This window comes from Sciurus vulgaris (assembly GCF_902686455.1).
Source record: "Sciurus vulgaris genome assembly, chromosome: 14".
NCBI lineage: Eukaryota > Metazoa > Chordata > Mammalia > Rodentia > Sciuridae > Sciurus > Sciurus vulgaris.
In genome coordinates this window covers 30,349,285-30,368,266 of record NC_136475.1, presented here as the reverse complement: position 1 = coordinate 30,368,266, position 18,982 = coordinate 30,349,285, and the positions used below count along the sequence as shown (strand labels likewise).

The 18,982-nt window shown below is 40.8% G+C and overlaps 1 protein-coding gene across 4 annotated transcripts in view; it reads right to left on the bottom strand.

Annotated features, from left to right (window-relative positions):
• Window positions 1-8,235: 8,235 nt before the first annotated feature.
• Window positions 8,236-18,982, bottom strand: part of DGUOK (deoxyguanosine kinase) — a 33,419-nt gene continuing 22,672 nt past the window's right edge. For 2 of the 4 annotated variants that reach the window (XM_079111466.1, XM_079111468.1), the window contains 4 exons: window positions 16,048-16,195; window positions 9,737-9,852; window positions 8,936-9,035; window positions 8,236-8,472 (listed from right to left, as the gene is read on the bottom strand). In XM_079111466.1, coding sequence (XP_078967592.1) covers window positions 8,446-8,472; window positions 8,936-9,035; window positions 9,737-9,852; window positions 16,048-16,195 — 391 coding nt within the window. In that variant the 3' untranslated portion in view covers window positions 8,236-8,445. The other 2 variants (XM_079111465.1, XM_079111467.1) reach the window with 2 other exon arrangements.

The window sequence follows — 18,982 nt, the reverse complement described above, 5'->3', positions numbered from 1 at the left end:
ACCAAGACATGCACTGTGTCAAGAAGGTCAAAGAGATGCTCCAAACAACTTTCATTCAGGTGCAATAGATTTGACAGAATTTTAATATGCAGGGTGCCCAAGAGCACAGACTGGCTACTTGTGTGGGGTGAGGCAAGGGCTTCAACAGGGAGGAATAGTAGACTTGGGGCTGGGAGGAATGAGTAGTTCTTCCTGTGTAAAGGAGTGAGGAGGGGAAGGAGTGGGGAGAGATTTGTTCAAGTGAGAAACAAGAAACATAATTCTTTTTTTTTTTTTTTAATGTGCATTGAGCCCAGAGGTGTTTACTACTGAGCTACATCCCCAACTTTTTATTTTTTGAGATTGGGTCTTGCTAAATTGCTGAGGCTGACCTCAAATTTGTGATCCTCCTACCTCAGCCTCCCAACTTGCTAGAATTACATGTGTGCACCACTGCACCCAGCCTCTTGTGGGGTTTAGGGTAGGAGTGGTGGGAGATAAAAGTTCTAAATACGTGGTGACTCTAGTGCCTCCACACAGGAGGGACTGAAGGGTAGAAGAATTGATTTGAACCTGTTGCTTCTGCATGTTAACTGCAGTTCTTTTTGCACGCTGTTTAGGTGAGGTGGCTCAGGGTAGTAGTGAATGTGGAGGCAGGGGACAGAGGCCTTCCAGCCACTGCTAGGCACGGTCACTGCTGAAAGGCAACCATACGACTGCTAAAAAAGAGGTACGGAATGAATGAATGTTGGGAAGTCAATTACAATGTCCACTACACCTTCAACTAGAGAAAGAAATTGACAGGCAGAGAAGACAAGATTTCAGAGTTGAACAGGCAGAATTTGGTGAGAATGTGTGTTAGAAGAACATAGAGGGGCAAAGACAATCCCAAGGCTTCTAATGTCATTTGGGTGGACTGGGAAGCAGGGTAAATGGTTTTGTTAGCTAGGGTTGGGAAGGGGTGGTGGTAGCTGTGTGAATGGGGGTGAAAACTTTTTTTTTTTTTAACCTACATCTCAGCTTTATTAAGGTGTAAGTGGTATACAAGACTGTACATAGTTATTGCATATACATGGCTGAGTTTTGACATATATATGTACTCCTTTTACTTCAACCCAAGAAACAAATACGTCAATCACCTCCACAAGTTTTCTGTGTCTTCTCCTACCCTTTTTGGTGCTAAGAACATAACACATGATCTACTTTTCAAACAAGTTTTAAGTACATAATATCTTATAGTTAATTACTGACACTATGCTGTGCAGGCTCTGGAACATACTCATTTTGTCTCACTGTGACTTTAGGCCCACTGAACAAGAACTTTTCTCCCTCCCTCATCTCCTTGTAATCATCATTCTGCTATTTCTATACTTTTTTTTTTTTCCCTGTACTGGGGATTGAACCCAGGTGCACTTAACCCCTGAGCCACATCCTCAGCCCTTTTTAAAACTTTAGAGATGGGGTCTCGATGAGATGCTTATAGACTTGCAAAGTTGCTGAGGTTGACTTTGAGCTTTCAATCCTCCTGTCTCAAACTCCATAGTTGCTGGGATTACAGGCATGCACCACCATGCCTAGTTTATGGAAACTCATTTTGTGCTCATTGACCATAAAGGATCTGAGTAATGGTATCTAGAGTTCTATGAGTCTCTAATTGTAAAAGTTATCTTCCTGTCTGGGATTGGCTTTAAACTAAGCTGAGAGTGGGAGGCAGGTTATAGGTGAATCAAGATTGGTTGAGTAAATAACTGAAGTGGGTAGGAAAGTAATTAGCTCACACTAAGTCAAAAGCTGCCCTGCCACTAATCAGGCTATGGGGACAGACACAGGTAGAGCCAGTTACAAAGTTACTATGAAATAATATTTCTCTGCTGAGAAATAGTTTTTTAGTTTGAATCCATCCCATTTATTGATTCTTAATTTTACTTCTTGTGCTTTAGAAGTCTTGTTAAGGAAGTTAGGTCCTAAGCTGACACGATCAAGATTTGAGCCTAATTCTTCTGTTAGGTGCAAGGTGATTCACTTTGAGTTGATTTTTGTGCAGGGTGAGAGATAGAGGTTTAATTTCATTTTGTTATATATGGATTTCCAGTTTTCCTAGTACCATTTGTTGAATAGGCTGTCTTTTCTTCAATTTATGTTTTTGGTGCCTTTGTCTAGTATGAGATAACCATATTTCTGTGGGTTTGTCTGTGTGTCTTTTACTTTATACCACTGAAAGGAAACAATCAATAACGTGAAGAGAGAGCCTACAGAATGGGAGAAAATCTTTACCTTTACCACATGCACCTCAGATAGAGCACTAATCTCCAGGATATATAAAGAACTCAAAAAACTTAACACCAAAAAACCAAATAACACAATCAATGAATGGTGGGCTAAGGAACGGAACAGACGCTTTACAGAAGAAATACAATCGATCAATAAACATGAAAAAATGTTCATCATCTCTAGCAATTAGAGAAATGCAAATAAAACTATTCTAAGATTTCATCTCACTCCAGTCAGAATGGCAATTATCAAGAATACAAGCAATAAGAAGTGTTGGTGAGGATATGAGGGAAAAAGTACATTCATACATTGCTGGTGGGACTGCAATTGGTGCAACCACTATGGAAAGCAGTGTGGAGAGTCCTAAGAAAACCGGAATGGAACCACCATTTGACCCAGTTATCCCACTCCTCGGATTATACCCAAAGGACATAAAATCAGCATACTACAGTGACGCAGTCACATCAATGTTTATAGCAGTTCAATTCACAATAGTGAAAATATGGAACCAACCTAGGTGCCCATCAACAGATGAATGGATAAAGAAAATGTGGTAAATAAACACAATGGAATATTACTCAACCATAAAGAATTAAATTATGGCATTTGCAGGTAAAGGAAAGTGAAATAAGCCAATACCAAAAAACCAACAGTCAAATGTTTTCTCTGATAAGTGGATGCTAATCCATAGTGGGGTGTAGGGACACAGAGAAGTGGTCTTGACTTCCAACCCAGTTTCAGAGGCTCAAACAAGGGCTTCTAGACAGAATACTTCACATTCTTAATTCTATTTTCTAAAAAAACGTGGGTTTGCTTGGCAGTTAGGAACAAGCTGTTGACTCTTGCATACAGTCCTGTTTTGCTCAGCACCTATAAAAACACCGCTGTTTAAATATCCCCTAAACTCTACCCTGCCTCAAAATCCTACAACTCTTCCTGGTTGATGAGGTATCCCAGAGTTCCTGTGATGTGGGTGGGGATGAAAGCTTCTCCTCCTTCAAGTTAGTAAATCTGCCTTTGTCAGACTTCATTTCTTCCTGGTGCTCATAGGCTGGGGTAATGGGGATACAGGGATGTTTTATGCTAATCCCTCTGTCTTTGCATATATTTCCTATAACATTTCCAGGTTTTAAAAAAAGCCTCATCCCATGCTAAAGGTGAAACCGCAGGAGTGTTTGAGATCTGTGAAAGGTAGAATAGTAACTCCTATACCCAAACCAATATCTTAATCCCCAGAACTTGTGAATACATTGCATTACAAAACAAAAGGGTCTCCACAGATGTAGTAAAGGCTAAAGACCTCGAGAAGAGAAGATTAGGTTGGATTATTGGGGTGGGAAGAGAAACTCTTCCTGGCTGTGGTCAGAGATGCAATGGTATTTGGCTTTGAAGGAAGGAGCCACAAGCCATGGATGCAGGCAGCCTGTAGAGAACAGAAAAGGTAAGGAAATGGTCTCTTTCCTAGAAGCAGCCCTGCTGAAAACTTGATTTTGGACCACTAAGACCCATGCCAGAGTTCTGACCTAGAGAGCTGAAAGGTTATAAATTTGTGCTGCTTTATGCCTCTGTACTTGTGCATTTGATATGGCAGCAACAGAAAACTACTACAAGATCACTGTTATTGTTTGGATCTGAAATGTCCCCCAAAAGCTCATGTGTCCCCAAGGCAGCAGAGTTCAGAGTGGGGCATTGGAAGGTGATTGGATCATGAGGGCTCTAACCTCATCAACGGATTAATCTATTGATGGTTTTATAATTTAATGGGCTATTAGGGAGTGGTGGAAACTTAGGAGGCAGGGTTTAGTTGGAGGAAGTTAGGTCCTTAGTAGCATGTTCTTGAAGGCTATATCTTGTCCCTGGGCCCCTCTCTGCCTCTGTGCTTCTCAGTTGCCATGAGATGAGCAATTTTCCTTCTCCATGTATTTCTGCCCTGATGCTCTGCCTCACCACAGGTTTAGAAATAACAGTCAAATGACCATGGAAACATAAAACTATGAGCCAAAATAAACACCCCGCCGCCTGCAACTTTAAATTGTTTCTCCCCTATATTTTGTCACAGTCATGGAAAGCTAACACAATCACTAAGAGGGAGTGAATAAAGACAGAAATGAGCCAAAGGTACCTTGGGGACACCAACACTGCAAAGGAGAGGAAAAAGGTGTCAGCCCAGGCAACAGAAAGGGAGGTAGAAGAGCCAGAAGATATCAATAAACAGAAAAGGTTCCAAGGAGAAAGTGGGCCAGAGTATTTAAACTGCTTACTATTTAAAGAGAAGGCTGAAGGAGGTTAAACAGTCTTTACATTTTAAAGTGCATTTTAATTTCCCCCTGGTGATTGTAGCATTTGCATTTAACAAACAGTCTCTTTCACCAGAAACTATCACCTTCTGCCTCACTTAAAACTTTCACAACCTCGATCCACCTTATAAACCACAGGTTCCAGAACAGCAGGTTTTGCCACATTGTAAGCCAGAAAAAAACTGCAGCTATTTTTATGTGTTAATCCAAGTTACTGGACTCTGGGGGATGGCCCAAATCAAGAGCGAGAAGAGCCACTCAGGCTGGCCCGACAGCGTAGAGACCATAAGGCAAAATGCTAGCAGATTCTGTCTATCTCCCTATGACTTCCAATCCCCAGGAACCCCTCTTAGTCGTTGAGGTGCTTGAAGGTTTTAGCCTGCCTTCCAGCAGTACTAATCCACATATTTTAAGGTTCCACCCAGATGGTCCCTTTTTCCCCATGCCTACAGTTCAAAATTACTGCTTCTCTACAAATGATCTACTACCAATTTGGAAACCAACAAATTATATCACCCAGGTGAGACTTGATGCTGACTATCCTAGAGGACACGGACATTCTAAAAGGTAATGTTTACAGAAGGAAATAAGTACTGGCTGGGCATGGTGGCACATGCCTGTAATACCAGTGCTAGGAGACTTGGAGGCCCAGGCAGGATTTTAAGTTCAAAGTCAGCCTTAGCAACTTAGTGAGGCCCTGTCTCAAAATAAAAAAAAAAGGGCTGGGATATGGCTCAGTGGTTAAGTTGCCCTGGGTTCAATTCCCAGGACAAAAATAAATAATCAAATAAATAAGGCTTTTCAGGCTTCAAGACTCAGAATTTGAAAGAGGAGTATATTCCTAAACTATAAAGTTATCTCAGTCTTTGGCTTTGACTGACACTGCACTCTCACACGAGCTACGGTCATGACTTGCTTCTCTACTTCAACATTGTACGCCATTTATTCTTCAGAACAGTTGTCATTTTCTTAGGGGGCCTGTTTCAGGTTATGTTGGCTCCTTCTTTTATAGACCCTCACAGTATACCTGTAGTTCTTTTTGAAATGCTGACCACATCCGCAATTTATTTATACTACTTGTTCAACATATGACAAGTTCTGAGAGGACAAAGGCTGTCTTTTGTCATGTTCATCATTATCTCCTTGGTATTGAGAATATGCAGACACTCAAAAATATTTGCTGATGAATGAAGAGTGAGAGCCTGGTGCTCTTTTTCTAGGTCTGCTGGTGATTTCTACATTACTGGTTCCTGGAAATACAGATGGGAATTAAATAGTTGGGCCCTTCAAAGCTAAATGGCTAAAATCACTGTTTCCAAAACACATCAAATACCCTATCTTCATCTCTGGTCTTGTCCAGAATCTGAAGCAGCAACCAAGCATGAGAACGAGTACTTTCAACACAGATGTCAGGACAGTTCAATAGGGGAGAGAACAGTCTTTTCATCAAATGGTGTTTACGGGGACAACTGGATACGTGCAAAAGAATGAAGGATTATTTTCATTATACACAGAAATTAACTCAAAGTGGATCATAAACCTAAAGAGTTAAAATGGTAAGATTCTTAAAGAAAATATAGGAGCTGGATGTGGTGGTAGAAAATACAGGAGTTGGATGTGGTGGTACACACCTGCAATCCCAGTTACTCAGAAGGCCAAAGCAGGAAAACAGCAAGTTCAAGGCAAGCCAAGCAATGTAGTGAGACCCTGTCTCTAAATAAATAAATAAATAAATAAATAAATAAATAAAAGAAAAAAAAGTAGAATAGTTGTGACTTTGAGTTATTTGGTCTTCTTTTAGACATGGTACCAAAGGGATAAATGACTAAAATAAATAAAATAGACTTCATCAAAATGAAAAAAATTTAGCCATGCCTCAAAGGATGCTATGAAGAAAACAAAGACAACTGGTAGAATGGAGGAAACATTTATAAATCATTACATCTATCTGATCAGGGACTTGCACCCCAATCCTGAGAGCATCAAGAACTCTCAGGATTTGAATACAGACATTTACCCAAGTAAGATATACAAATGATCAGTAAGTACATACAAGATGTCAATCTCATCAATCATGCATATCAAAACTACAATGAGATATCATTCCACACCTCCTAGGACAGCTTATCAAAATGACAGATATCAATTAATGGATAAACAGAATGTGGCACATCCATAAAATGAAACATTAGTCATATTACAATCTGGAAGAATCTTGAAGACATTATGCTAAGTCAAAGAAGCCAGTCACAGAAGACTATATAATTCCATTTATATGTAATGTCCAGATTAGGCAAATCTATAGAGACAGAAAGTAAATTGGTGATTATATAGGATTAGATGATAGGGGGGAATCTTGGGGGAAAAAACAGGATATGGGCTTTATCTGGAGTGATGCAGATGTTCTAGAATTTGCTATTGGTTGTACAACCCTATTATTATACTAAAAACCATTGATTTGTATCTTTTAAATGGATTAATATGATTATTATATATTAATAAGGCTATTAAATTTTTTAAGTGGGATAAATCATTGATTTTTTCCCAAAACATTTGTTAGAAGCCAGTCTATTGTTCATTTTCAAAAAGTATGAAGAACAGAAACACAGATTCCTGTCTTCCAGGATACTCTTAAGTCTCAAGTTCATTTTCCTGTGTCTGCAGAACTGTCAGGGGCTCAACGTAGGAAATTCATTCCTGATGAATCATGGGCCTACAAGCTTCTTGCAATACAGCATTTCAGTTCTATACAGTCATGTATTTTTCCTCCTTAACAATAAATTGTCCTTGAAGCTTGAAGAGCAGCACAAAAACTTTTCTTTCTGTACAAAAAGAATCACTCCATTCAGGGCATCTGTAATTCACCAGGCAGGGTATTTAGAGTAAGCCAGAGTGCAAGGATGGCCTACCCCTAAATGTTAGATCCTGAACTTTGGGTACTTGATGTTCTCTCCCTTTCCTTCTTTTGACCAGGGCTGGAGATATAACTCAGTGATACAGGACCTGGGTTGGCTCTACAGCATAGAAGGGGGTGGGGGTGGGGAGAAAAAAAGAAAAGAAAAGTCATTCTTTCTTTTGGTCAAGTTCTTCAGTTCTCAGGTAAAGGACTAAATCCCTCACTCCTAGTCCCTGGTACCAAGAGCAACAGATGGGAAGAGATAAAAAAGCCTCCTTGAGTTCAGGCCTTCCTCATTCTGAGGATTCACACCTGAGTCTCTCCTACCCCCATGAGCCACTTTATTTCCCTTCTGCATACATGGCAGGGCTCTGGGAGCAATTCATGCCCTGGCATGTCAGAAGAAACAAACCAACAAAGAGCAAGTCTGGTTGGTGAAGGATTCCAGAAGAAAAAAGGCTAAGATTTTTCTCAGGTGAAAACTACTAGTCTACCCATGCATGGTGATGCATGCCTAGAATCCCAGCAACTTGGTAGGCTAAGGCAAGAGGACTGCAAATTCAAGGTCAGCTTGGGCAACTAAGCAAGACCCTGTCTTAAAATAAAACAAAACAAAACAAAATAAGTTGTGGATGTAGCCCAGTGCTAGAGTGGTTGCCTAGCATGTGTGAGGCACTGGGTTCAATCCCTATTACAGCTGAAAAAAAAAGAAAATTGATAAGATATTAGGGAGTTCAGAGCAAACATCAATAGAGACATCCTGAAACAAAATGAATAACTCGATTAAAAAAATGAATGTCAATCAACTTTATTTTCAAAATCCTTGATACATATATATATATAATGGCAAAAACCAAAGACAGCATAAACACACCCCTGTGTGTCAAGAGTGCTTGAGGGGCAAAACGGGATGGGGATGGAAAGATGGGTGGGAGGTTTAACATTTTCTAGCTTCAGAAAGTCAGAGAAGCCCAGTTCACAGCCAGAACATCTGAGAATTGGTTACAGATTCTTTATAAAGGTGTTTACCTGTGGGAAAGAGAAAATTCGAGTTAAATTTCACATTTTCAGCACACTAGTCAATGGTTCACTCACAATGTGTATGTATGCAGTCCCATGAGTTTTTGTGAGGAAGAGAAAATAGGCCTAGAGAAGAAATGTGAGCTACCCAGGGTCATATAGCAGCAAGTGGCAGAGCTGGGAATAGAATCCAGAAGTCTCATTTCCCCAGTTTTATAATACCTTAGAGGAGAAAGTCAGCTGGAAAGCATATGTTACAAGTCAATTATTCAACAATTATTACCCCTACATACTTCAGAGAATAGGAATTTTATTTGTAACTTGTACAAGATCCCTTTGGCTTTAAAGTGTAAACTGCAATCTGAGATGCAAAGCCCAAAGTTCAATATATTAAACTTTGAAGCAAAGACCAGAAAGATAAAAATACAACAGAGGAAAACTATTAGAACGCAGGAATTAAGATCCTTCCCACCTTCTTCATGAGTTCTTCTTGTTTCGTTACTTCTTCAGAAAAATCATCGTTGACATCCAACACCAGAACTGGAATGTTCAGCAGAGCCTCAAAGTGCAGCCTATATGAAGCATGAACACAAAAAAGAAACCTGAACCAAGCATCACTAACTCACCAAATTTTAACAATTTGGAGAACAGAGCTCAATTTGCATGGCTTCTCAATGAAACAGCACATATCCAGCATTAAAAAACAAAACAAAACAAAACAAAACTCAATAAAGTTGGCTGGAAAAAACACGGCTAATATTTCTTTTTTTCCTGAGACTGATAGTGAAGGTTAGAACCCTAAACATTTGAAGTGGACAACATATTAAAACTAAAGGGAGGGTAGTCCAGAAACTAGGAGTGCTACTTTAGTAAAACATCCATTTTTCCAAAATTTTCAGTTCTCCATCCTAAGCCAAGTATCACCACCATCAATTACAATGTTTAATCTAGGAAAATGTAGAAGAGAGAAAAGAAACAAAAAGCTGAAGCAATAGTATCTAATAAAAAGTGGAACACCTTTTTTTTGGTATTGGGAATGAAACCTAGGGACATTTTATCACTGAGCTATATTCCCAAACCTTTTTATTTTTTGGGACAGTGTCTTGCTAAGTTGCCAAGGCTGGCCTCAAACTTGAGATCCTCCTGCCTCAGTCTTTGGAGTCACTGGCATTACAGATGTGAGCCCTCTCATGTCTGGTTGAACTTCTTGTTTTGAACAATCAACTGTAGCAAAGTAGGTCTCTGTCTGATATTGATCTTTTCTCCAACTCACTTGGTTGTCTTGTGAATAAACCAGGCTTCGTGCTGATCATGAAGTTGCTCAAGATAGGTCAGCTCAATTCCTTTCTCTTCCTCCCTGGCCCTCTGGTGCAGTCTCTTCAAACAAACCTAAAAGACATCCCAGATATGTTGAGTTCATCCGCTGTTCTGTCTGTTACAATGAAGTCAAGGGAGCCCCGAGACCCACATACTGTCTCTGTGTCCACCTTGGTTACTATAAGCCATAGTCTTGGTTCTGTTGCTTTGTTCCCTTATTCCATCGGATGATCTACACCATCCTCTCCACCTCCATCTTAGACCTGCTCTTCCTCTGGAATATCCTTAGCTAGTTAACGGCAAACATCATCCAACCAGGAACCTGGCAGTGCCTTTCTTTCTTCACCTACACCAATGAGGAAGTCACAAAATTTTCTGTAATATCTCTAGTTGGTTCTCTCCTTGCTTCTCTTCTCACTGCCTTAGTCAGGTGCTCACTGACTCTCATTTGGACTATGGCAAATCTTTTGCCTCTCTGCCTCCTGAAGAAGTATTTGAAAAGAGCAGAGACCTTAAAGTCAGAAAGTCTGGAGTTCATCAGTTTCCATCATGCACGAGTGGTATGATCTTGGTGGGCTTCCATTTTTCTATCCTCCACCCACCCCCAGCTCCCACAGAATTCACTGACATAAGGCAAGTCAAGCTCCTGGCAAAAGCTGTTCTCCCCTCCCAGTCGGTCCCTTAGTTCAGCCTTCCATTGCACTGATACATATACATATATAATGGCATTACTTTCCTTGCATTACTTCATGGACTCCTTACTGCCTATAGGCATAACTAAGTTCAAGGAAGCATTAGTGACCATTTATTTATAAAAGGGTAAGTAATTTGAAACATCTCTTTCATATTATACCAAACACTCTTTTTGGAGCAGAATGGAAAATCTGTACAGGTCAAAGATAAAACGAGAAAATGAAAAGAAAAAAAAAAAATGGGATGCTTGACACTAACCTGCCTCCCCCAGTTCACTGTGTGTGTTGAACAATATCTATTCTGCATCTATCTGGTAGAAAGCACACTGGCTCAGAGAACACAGGTGTCTCCATCATTACTTGTCACACAAGGCCACCCCTCCTACTTCTCAACTTCCTTAGCTCCTCCCCTTGTCTTGTTGCTTCAGTCAGATTTGACCTTCTTCCTCTGAGACAAGTCAAGCTCCTTCATTCCTCAAAACTTTTGCTCCAAATGTTTGTTTTGCCTAAACTGCCTCTGTTTTTCTCTCTGCCAGGAAAATGTTTTATTATTCAATGTCATCTGTTCTGGAAGTATACTGGAAATAAGATGGATTAACCCACTAATTTAGGACTTCCCTCTCTCAAATACTTAAAAAATGTGAGCATTATCCCTAAGAGTAGTACATAATGTCCTCAGAGACTTGGGGTTTTTGCTGTTTCCCTCTTCTATTACCTTTCTGCTAAGCAAATTTCACTTAGGACCTTATGTCCAGCTTTCCAAACTGATGAGCAGACACAGGTCTCACAGGTTAATACTTTTAGTTCTTATCACCTTTTCTATGCCTTTTCCCTAATCAATTAATAAGATAATAAGTTAGGGGCAGTTATAATAATAACTGTCCCTATCCTTGGAATTTGATTTGCTATTTGCAATTTGGACAAGGGAGGAGGTAACATGGACTCATGGAAGAGGCAGTATGCTCTCAAATTCCCACTTTTGGGGAGGTCCCCCTTTACCTTTGGCCCACTCAGAACTGAATGCTGGCAAGGCTCTGGGCAAACACAGACTACCAGTGGTTTTTCAGATGAATCAGAGGATAGAGTGAAGTCTGCATAGGACAGTAGGAGGGCACACAGTGACTGGGGGACACCCAGGAGGCAGGCTTAGACTCTGTTCTGCTTAGGGCTGAGCACAGGATATGGCTGAGTAGGTGGTCAATAAATACTCATTTCATGTATTCATTTACTATTTTCAGCTGGGCACAGTGGCACACACCTGTAATCCTAGTGATCCAGGAGGCAGAGAGAGGATGATGACAAATTTGAGGACAGCCTAGGCAATTTAGTGAAACCCTGTTTCAAAATAAAAAAATATAAAGGGCTAGAGATGTGGCTCAGTGATAGTGAGCTTTAGGTTCAATCTCCAGCACTGGGGAAAAAAATCCATTTTCACTCCCCATCTATCTTTTTCTTCTACTTTCATTTTTTTGGGGGGGTGGGATGGGGGAGGCACTGGGGATTGAACCCAGAGGCACTCTACCTCTGAGCTATATCCCCAGCTATTTTTAAGGCAGAGTCTCACTAGTCTCACTGCATTGCTGAGGCTGGTTTTGAATTTGGGATCCTCCTGGCTCAGCTTCCCGAGTTGCTGGGATTACTGGTGTGTGCCATCATGACTGGCTTACTTTCTTTTCTACTTTCCTTCACTTGGAACCTTCCTTTTTTTCTTTCCTTCTATCTTTCTACCCCTGTATCTCCACCCTCAATGATGGCTCTAAGACACTCCCCCTTTCCTAATCACAGCTTTTCAATGTATCACTGACATTCAGCTACCTAGTTCTCTTCACCCCCAATCAATGTTATTAACTTTCTGGATACTTTCAGAAATAATTTATACACATACTTTCACCTTAAAAAAATAGTATATAAAAGGTGTTCCACCATATATTTGGTACCTGCTTTATTTCACTAAACAAAAAAAAAATCTTAGTTATACATTAGTACATAAAGAATTTCTCATTCTTTTTTATGTTCTCAGAATTTTCTAGTGTATAGACAGAGTACAAGAAATTCAAACAGTCCCTACTGATGAACACTGGGTTGTTTCCAATAATTTGCTACTGCAAACAATGCTGCCTGGTACACAGGCTACTCTGCCCATGTGTGAGCGTATCTATGGAGTAAATTCCAAGCAACTGATTAACAGGCCAAAAGGTATAAGCATACTGCCAAACTGCCTCCTTGGAAGTCAACCAATTTATATTCCCACCAGCCAGTAGTTTAGGATTTCCTAAATTACTACCTATGTTCCTCTCTGAGAGAAAAATATTGCCTGAATTAGTGAACATTTTAAAAAAATGTACATTTTTATTTTCAAGTACATAAAAGAACACAGCAATTCTTACAAAAGCTACTTATAATTCATTGCTTGCGACACTGATGTGAACACTGATTTATTAAAATAGGTTAATATTGTCCTTTTTACTATTAATTTGCTTAACAAAGTAAACTCCTCCCTGCCCACCAGAAATCTAGATAAACTCCTATTTTGAACATGTGACACAATTCTTGATTTATTGACATGGTTATGACAAATTCTTTTTTAAAAAAAAGTTCAAATAGTGCTTCTGCCTGCCCCCACTCATCACGGTCCTCCTGAATACACACCTGAATAAGAACAGGAACGACAGTGTAGGTGCAAACTGCAGGGAGGGACCCTTCGGCTCATCTTCTCCTAGATAGCAGGGAGAAGAGCTAGTATTGACTGCGCAGGGTCAGAGACAGGAACTGGATGGTGACGACTGCTGGGTCTGCTCATTGTGCCTCCCAAGCCCCAAACCCAGGAATCATTTGTTCCCACACACCTGCTGCATGCCAGTCTCCATGCTCCACAGTACCAGGCAAGGCGTGGCTCTTTGAGGCACCCTGGTCAGCTGCACTCTCTCTGCCTGACTCCAAGGCACTGAGGGAACACTAAGACCCAGCCATTTCTCTTCTGATTTTTTTTTAAATTTAAGGGAAAACAGGTGAAAAGGAGCTGAAATCCCTACTGAGGTCCATCTCACATGCTCTAAACAGTATTTGTCAGCACTCTGTGCTGAAGTATTAAGCACTGGCACAGCTGTTCCCTTGGGTATAGTGACCTCTGAATCTCAGAAGAGGCTGGGCAATGTAGGGGAAGGATATGGGCATTCCTGAATCCCTGGATCTAATGCCATTAAAACAGAATTAAAATCTCCAGCTATAGGCTGGGGTTGGAGCTCAACAATAAGAGTGCTTGCCTAGCAGGTGTGAGGCACTGGGTTCAATCCTTAGCACCACATAAAAATAAAAAAAATAAAGGTACCATGTCCATTTACAACTAAAAATATTTTTTAAAAAGCCCTAGAATTAAAAAAAATAAAAAATCCCCATCTAACCCAAAACAAACAAGCTATTTTTCTTCTCTGCCATTAAGTTGCAATAATCCTTCAACTCACTTCATTCTTACCAGCTAGAATACTTTAATTCATCTCCTCAAAAGAATATATCAGTGCCTCCAATGATAATCACCATTACTACCCCTGCCCCTATCCAGGTCACTCATTCAGAGCACATACAAAAAAAGTGAAGGAGACTTGCTTGCTTTTCTGTGGGTCCCGGTGTCTGAGCCCAACCTCCGCTCCCCAGAAATAAGGGCCTGTGAGCTGCTCAGGCAGTGCTATTTTATCCAAGGAACAAATCAGCCCACCTCCTCCTTTGCTCCTCCAGACACTGTCTTCATGGCACTGAGTTAGCTGCACTCAACTTTTATCTTCTTTGGAATAGTGAGGTCAGAACTCTACCTTCTAATGTCCAGTCCCTCAATCTTCTGCTTCTTTCAGTCCAGTCATCCCATGGAAAACCTGTCACCTCTTTAAATGACAACTAAAACCTTCAATCAACTCAATAACATAGTCCTTGGCCCTGGTTATGAGCCCTCCTGGGGCAAGCCTTCTCTCATCTTGAACCCTACCCTCAACTACTTCAAGCTACCCTCTTTGGCAGGGAATTCTTCTTTCTCCATTTGCTGACACCTACCTCTAAAATAATCACTTTCATTAAATATGCCTCTTATATACCTGCTCCCAAGCAACAAAGAGCACTGAAAGAAGTCACAGAAATGTCAAATTGCAATTAATGCACCTAACTTTAGCATAGTTCTCTCTCTTCTCTTTTTGGTGCCAGGGATTGAACCCAGGGGTGAAAACCATGGAGTTACATTTCCAGCCCTTTATTTTAAGACAGGGTCTTGCTAAATTGCTTAGGACCTTGTTAAATTGCTGAGGCTGGCTTTGAACTTGTGATTCTCCTGCCTCAGCTTCCCAAGCTGCTGGAATTATAGGTATGCACCATGGCACGTGGCTAGTGTGGTTCTCTTCATAAAGAGAATCTTCACTGAAGGTTCTCAGCCCTCTGGCCTCACAGAATTTCTAGTTCATTTTCATTTTAAACCTTAGACTCTCTTAATTTCTGTAGAATTTCTTATTCCCTCCTAATGTAGCTTCTGTCCTATAATTTCTAGAAACTCCCAAAACAAAGATCCCCAATATCTGGATCCCGTCATATTCAAAGGCCTCTTATTTGGTTGCTCCCTTCCTAAGATCCTCTGCTCTATGGCCTGTGTGAGTCTCTGATACAGTGACTCTCCCACTTGTTTTCTGACTCTGTTTAATCTGCTCTCAGGCTCACTTTTGCCACAAGGCTTACTCCTAGCTCTGAAAAGCATGGCCTCTAGCCTCCAGACAGCTTTCCTTCCTTCTAAGATTATGTGGTATAGCAGGCATTTGACTATACTTTAGAAGTATTTCTCAAAAGCTGAGAGCAAAGCATCTCTCAGCAAGTACTTCTTGCCTTAACTTAGAATCCTGCTCCAGAAATCTTTAGTGCTATCTTGTCTTAGTCAATGGATTTTACAGACAAGGACTCCTCCAGTGCAAAGCTTTCCCCAGGGCTGCCCACTCTCACTGTCAGTCAGCAGAAACCAAAGACCATACTGTCTCCAGACACTTCAGTCTCCTGTCATGACATCATCCTGTATGTCGGTTAGCTCTAAAGTCCAAGTCAAAAAGCCACAGAATGTACTTCTGTAGTCCATCCTGTCATACCCATGGTCTCCTCAAGGTTAAAAAAGAGACTATAATTTAGGGTAGTATCAGGATGAAGTTAGAAAATCCTTCTTCTCTCTTTCTCCATATCCTATCCAGAAAACCACCATGAGACCACTACAACTTCTTATGACCCTTCCATTGGAAGGAAGCACTGAGGCCACTGGCTGTAGTTCAGAGTGTATGGACACTCTGCAAACCTGGAGTGATAGAGATAGTGCCCAATTTATTCTGGCTTTGTGGCTTCACTAAGAGGGACCCTTCAATGCATACTTCATTGCTTGAGCACATTGCTGCACAAGACCTGTGGGACATGGTGTGCTCAACACTAGAATAGGGGGTATCCACCTACTGCTTTCTCTGCCCTGGATAATGCCTATGCTCTAACTTCTCCAACAAGAAAATCTGAACGTCACCTCTTAGGTTTCATAAAGTCTTGAAGACTAAGGCTTTAGGTTCAGAGTTACCTGGGGAGTAGCCTGGAGGTAGATGAAGCCATGTATCGAGAGCCGACTGGCAAACTCCTGCAGGAGAAAAGTATGCCAGTCCTGATAGATGTGCCATTCGATGTCACTGAGGGAACCATTTTCAAAAAGATTCTTTGCAAAGATATACCTGGTTGTAGGGTAAGAATGGGAAATGAAATGAAAAGCACAAGAGAGAAAGAAGCACAAAAATCAATAACCAACTTGTTCCATGTCTGTTCAAAGCACTTAACCTTTCTAGCTCCTCATATATCCTTAAGAAATCTGTATTCTTAACCAACATGTTCTTCCTTGTTCAACACTATGATGAGAAACAGTACCTCGACTTAGAGGCTGAGACCACAGCTTTCCAGATGGAATAAGTCATTGCAAGAAAGGGGTTACCAGGGCTGGGGATATAGCTCAGTTGGCAGAATGCTTGCCTTGCAAGCATAAGGCCCTGGGTTCAATCCCCAGCACCACACACACACACACACACACACAAAGGGGGATGGGGATACCAGCTGGGTGCATTGGCACACACCTGTAATGCCAAAGCAGCTTGGGAGGCTGAGGCAGGAGCATCATGAGTTCAAAGTCAGCCTCAGCAACAGTAAGGTGCTATGCAACTCAGCGAGACCCTGTCTCCAAATAAAATACAAAATAGGGTTAAGTATGTGGCTCAGGGGCTGAGTGCCCCTGAGTTCAATTCCCGGTACCAAAAAAAAGAAAGAAAAAAAGAAAAAAAGGGACACCAGAAGAGTAACTCACTGGTCCACGACAATTTTTAAACCAGCGGGGACACACAGCAGAGAGTACAAACTTGAACTTTTGAGATTTCCTGGTGATGGCAAGGCCCCAAACAAAAACCAAGTGAATCCAGCATAAAGCCACCCAGCACATTTCATTTCAGGACTGAGGGCCTCTGAGTCCTCAGCCTGCTGAGTTCCCCTTTTGTCTAGCTGAGAAATGAAGAGGGAACTGCCTTTATGTGGTGTCATCTATGGAGCAGGAAATGCATTTCCTTGTAATTTCAGTGTTACCAAGAAAGTAGACTCTCCCCTAAAGTACATATTAATTTCTACTGGCTTGCTTCCTCTGCTGCTGAGCTTCTAAGTCAGATTAAAGAAGGCTAAAGCTGAAAATCAAACTAGCTTTGGTCCTTGCTTACTTCCACAACAAAAGGAGGCTCTGGTAAAGAGGAAATCAGAGCTAAACAGAAACCATGTCAGAAGGGTCAATTCCGTTTTCAAATCTCAGGCATCTTGATACAAAACACAATTTACATCCTCAACAATGAACTTCAGTTTCTAAGGCAACGCTCAGCAACTGGCCACTTATGGGAAAATGAAATTCAGAATCCTTGTGTATGAATAACTCAGGAAGTATAGCCTGCAAGGTTTTGAGTGTGCCCTTAGGAGAATATTTTTCAGAGTAACTCTGCAGGGTCTGATCCCGGCTATAATGCTCATTAGCCATAACACACTGGGAAGTCACCTGAACTCTCTCAGCCTATTACTGTGATGACTACATATAATACTCATAAAGTGCTTAGAAAAGTGACTGGCATAGTATTCAAGATATGTAGTTATTACTGAAACTGCTTTTTCTAGACTATAAAGAAGCTAATGTGAAAACTACCAAATGCAAACTTTCTTAGTCTAGAATGATTTTGCTATAGTCTAGCTGAAGGCAAAAGGAAAAAAGTGACTTTTGTAATTCAAGTTCTGAAAAATGTTTGGCTTTTCCACAGATAACTACAAGAAATCCTGATTTTATAAAGAAAAATTTAAAAGTTCTATAAAATGGGCTGAGGATGAGCACTTCCCTTATTTTTCCAAAGCTAATAGTGATAGGTGAGAGAGAGTACAAGGTAAGGTGCTGGGCACTAAGAGAGATCTACTGCAGACTGAATGAATATAGGGGCTGTGAAAAAGAAAAAGACTCAAGGCCTAGCAGTCAGGGTCTCTGTTCTAAAACCACATGCTAGTGATTCCTTTAACTCAATCAGAAAAGACTTAGATTTCTTTCTCCCTGTACTCTACTATCCCAGAAGACCCATGTTCCTCTTTCAGAACACAAATCAAACATGGAAGCATGTTTTCAGTCCCTGTTAGACTAGGATTCTCATGGAGGCGGTGACTGGATCTGCCCTCTCTGCTATAGCCCTAGGAGCAGGCCTGATACCTCAACACAGGAGGCATTCAATAAATCTGCACTGAGCCAACAAATAAAGGAATGATTTGTATGTTTGTGTGTGTGTGTGCGCGTGCGTGTGTGTGTATGGATGCGTGTGTGTGAACTGAGAATGAAACCCAGGGCTCTATGTAAGCTAAACATCATATTCTATCACTGAGCTAGCCATATCCTAGTCCTATGAATGAATGAATTTTTAAAAGAATAAGGGTCTAAATTATCCTCAGTATTAGAATTTGTAATGTAGTTATCTCCTCCTCAAAAATGCCCCTTCTGATGAAGATACCCAGAATGATGTAGCTGTCCATAGTGTGATCATTCTTACCTCTGATCCAGGTAGCTTAACAAAGCATTTCTAATTAATGAAGTATTTCTACTTCTCTGTTTTCATCTAGGAGGTCTCATATGCCTACCTCGCTAAGGGGCTAGAAGTCAAAAGATCAACTGTGAATGTTTCCAAGAAATCCAGGAGATCATATGTAACTCAACTTCCTAGTCTCAGAGGCAAGCCTTGGGAGATGAGAGGAAAACAGAGAGAAGCACAGTATACAGTAGAAAATGAATTAAACTCAGAGCCCAACCATTTGTAATCTACCAATTTGGCTTTCTTTTTTTAGAAGAGACCCTAGAGAAAAGGAATGTGTAGCCCACATGGTTTGTTTCGTATCTTGCATGAGTCTGAAGTAGACAGAATAATCACATGCCATTTACAAATAACCCTTATTTTTTTTCTTCTAGGAGG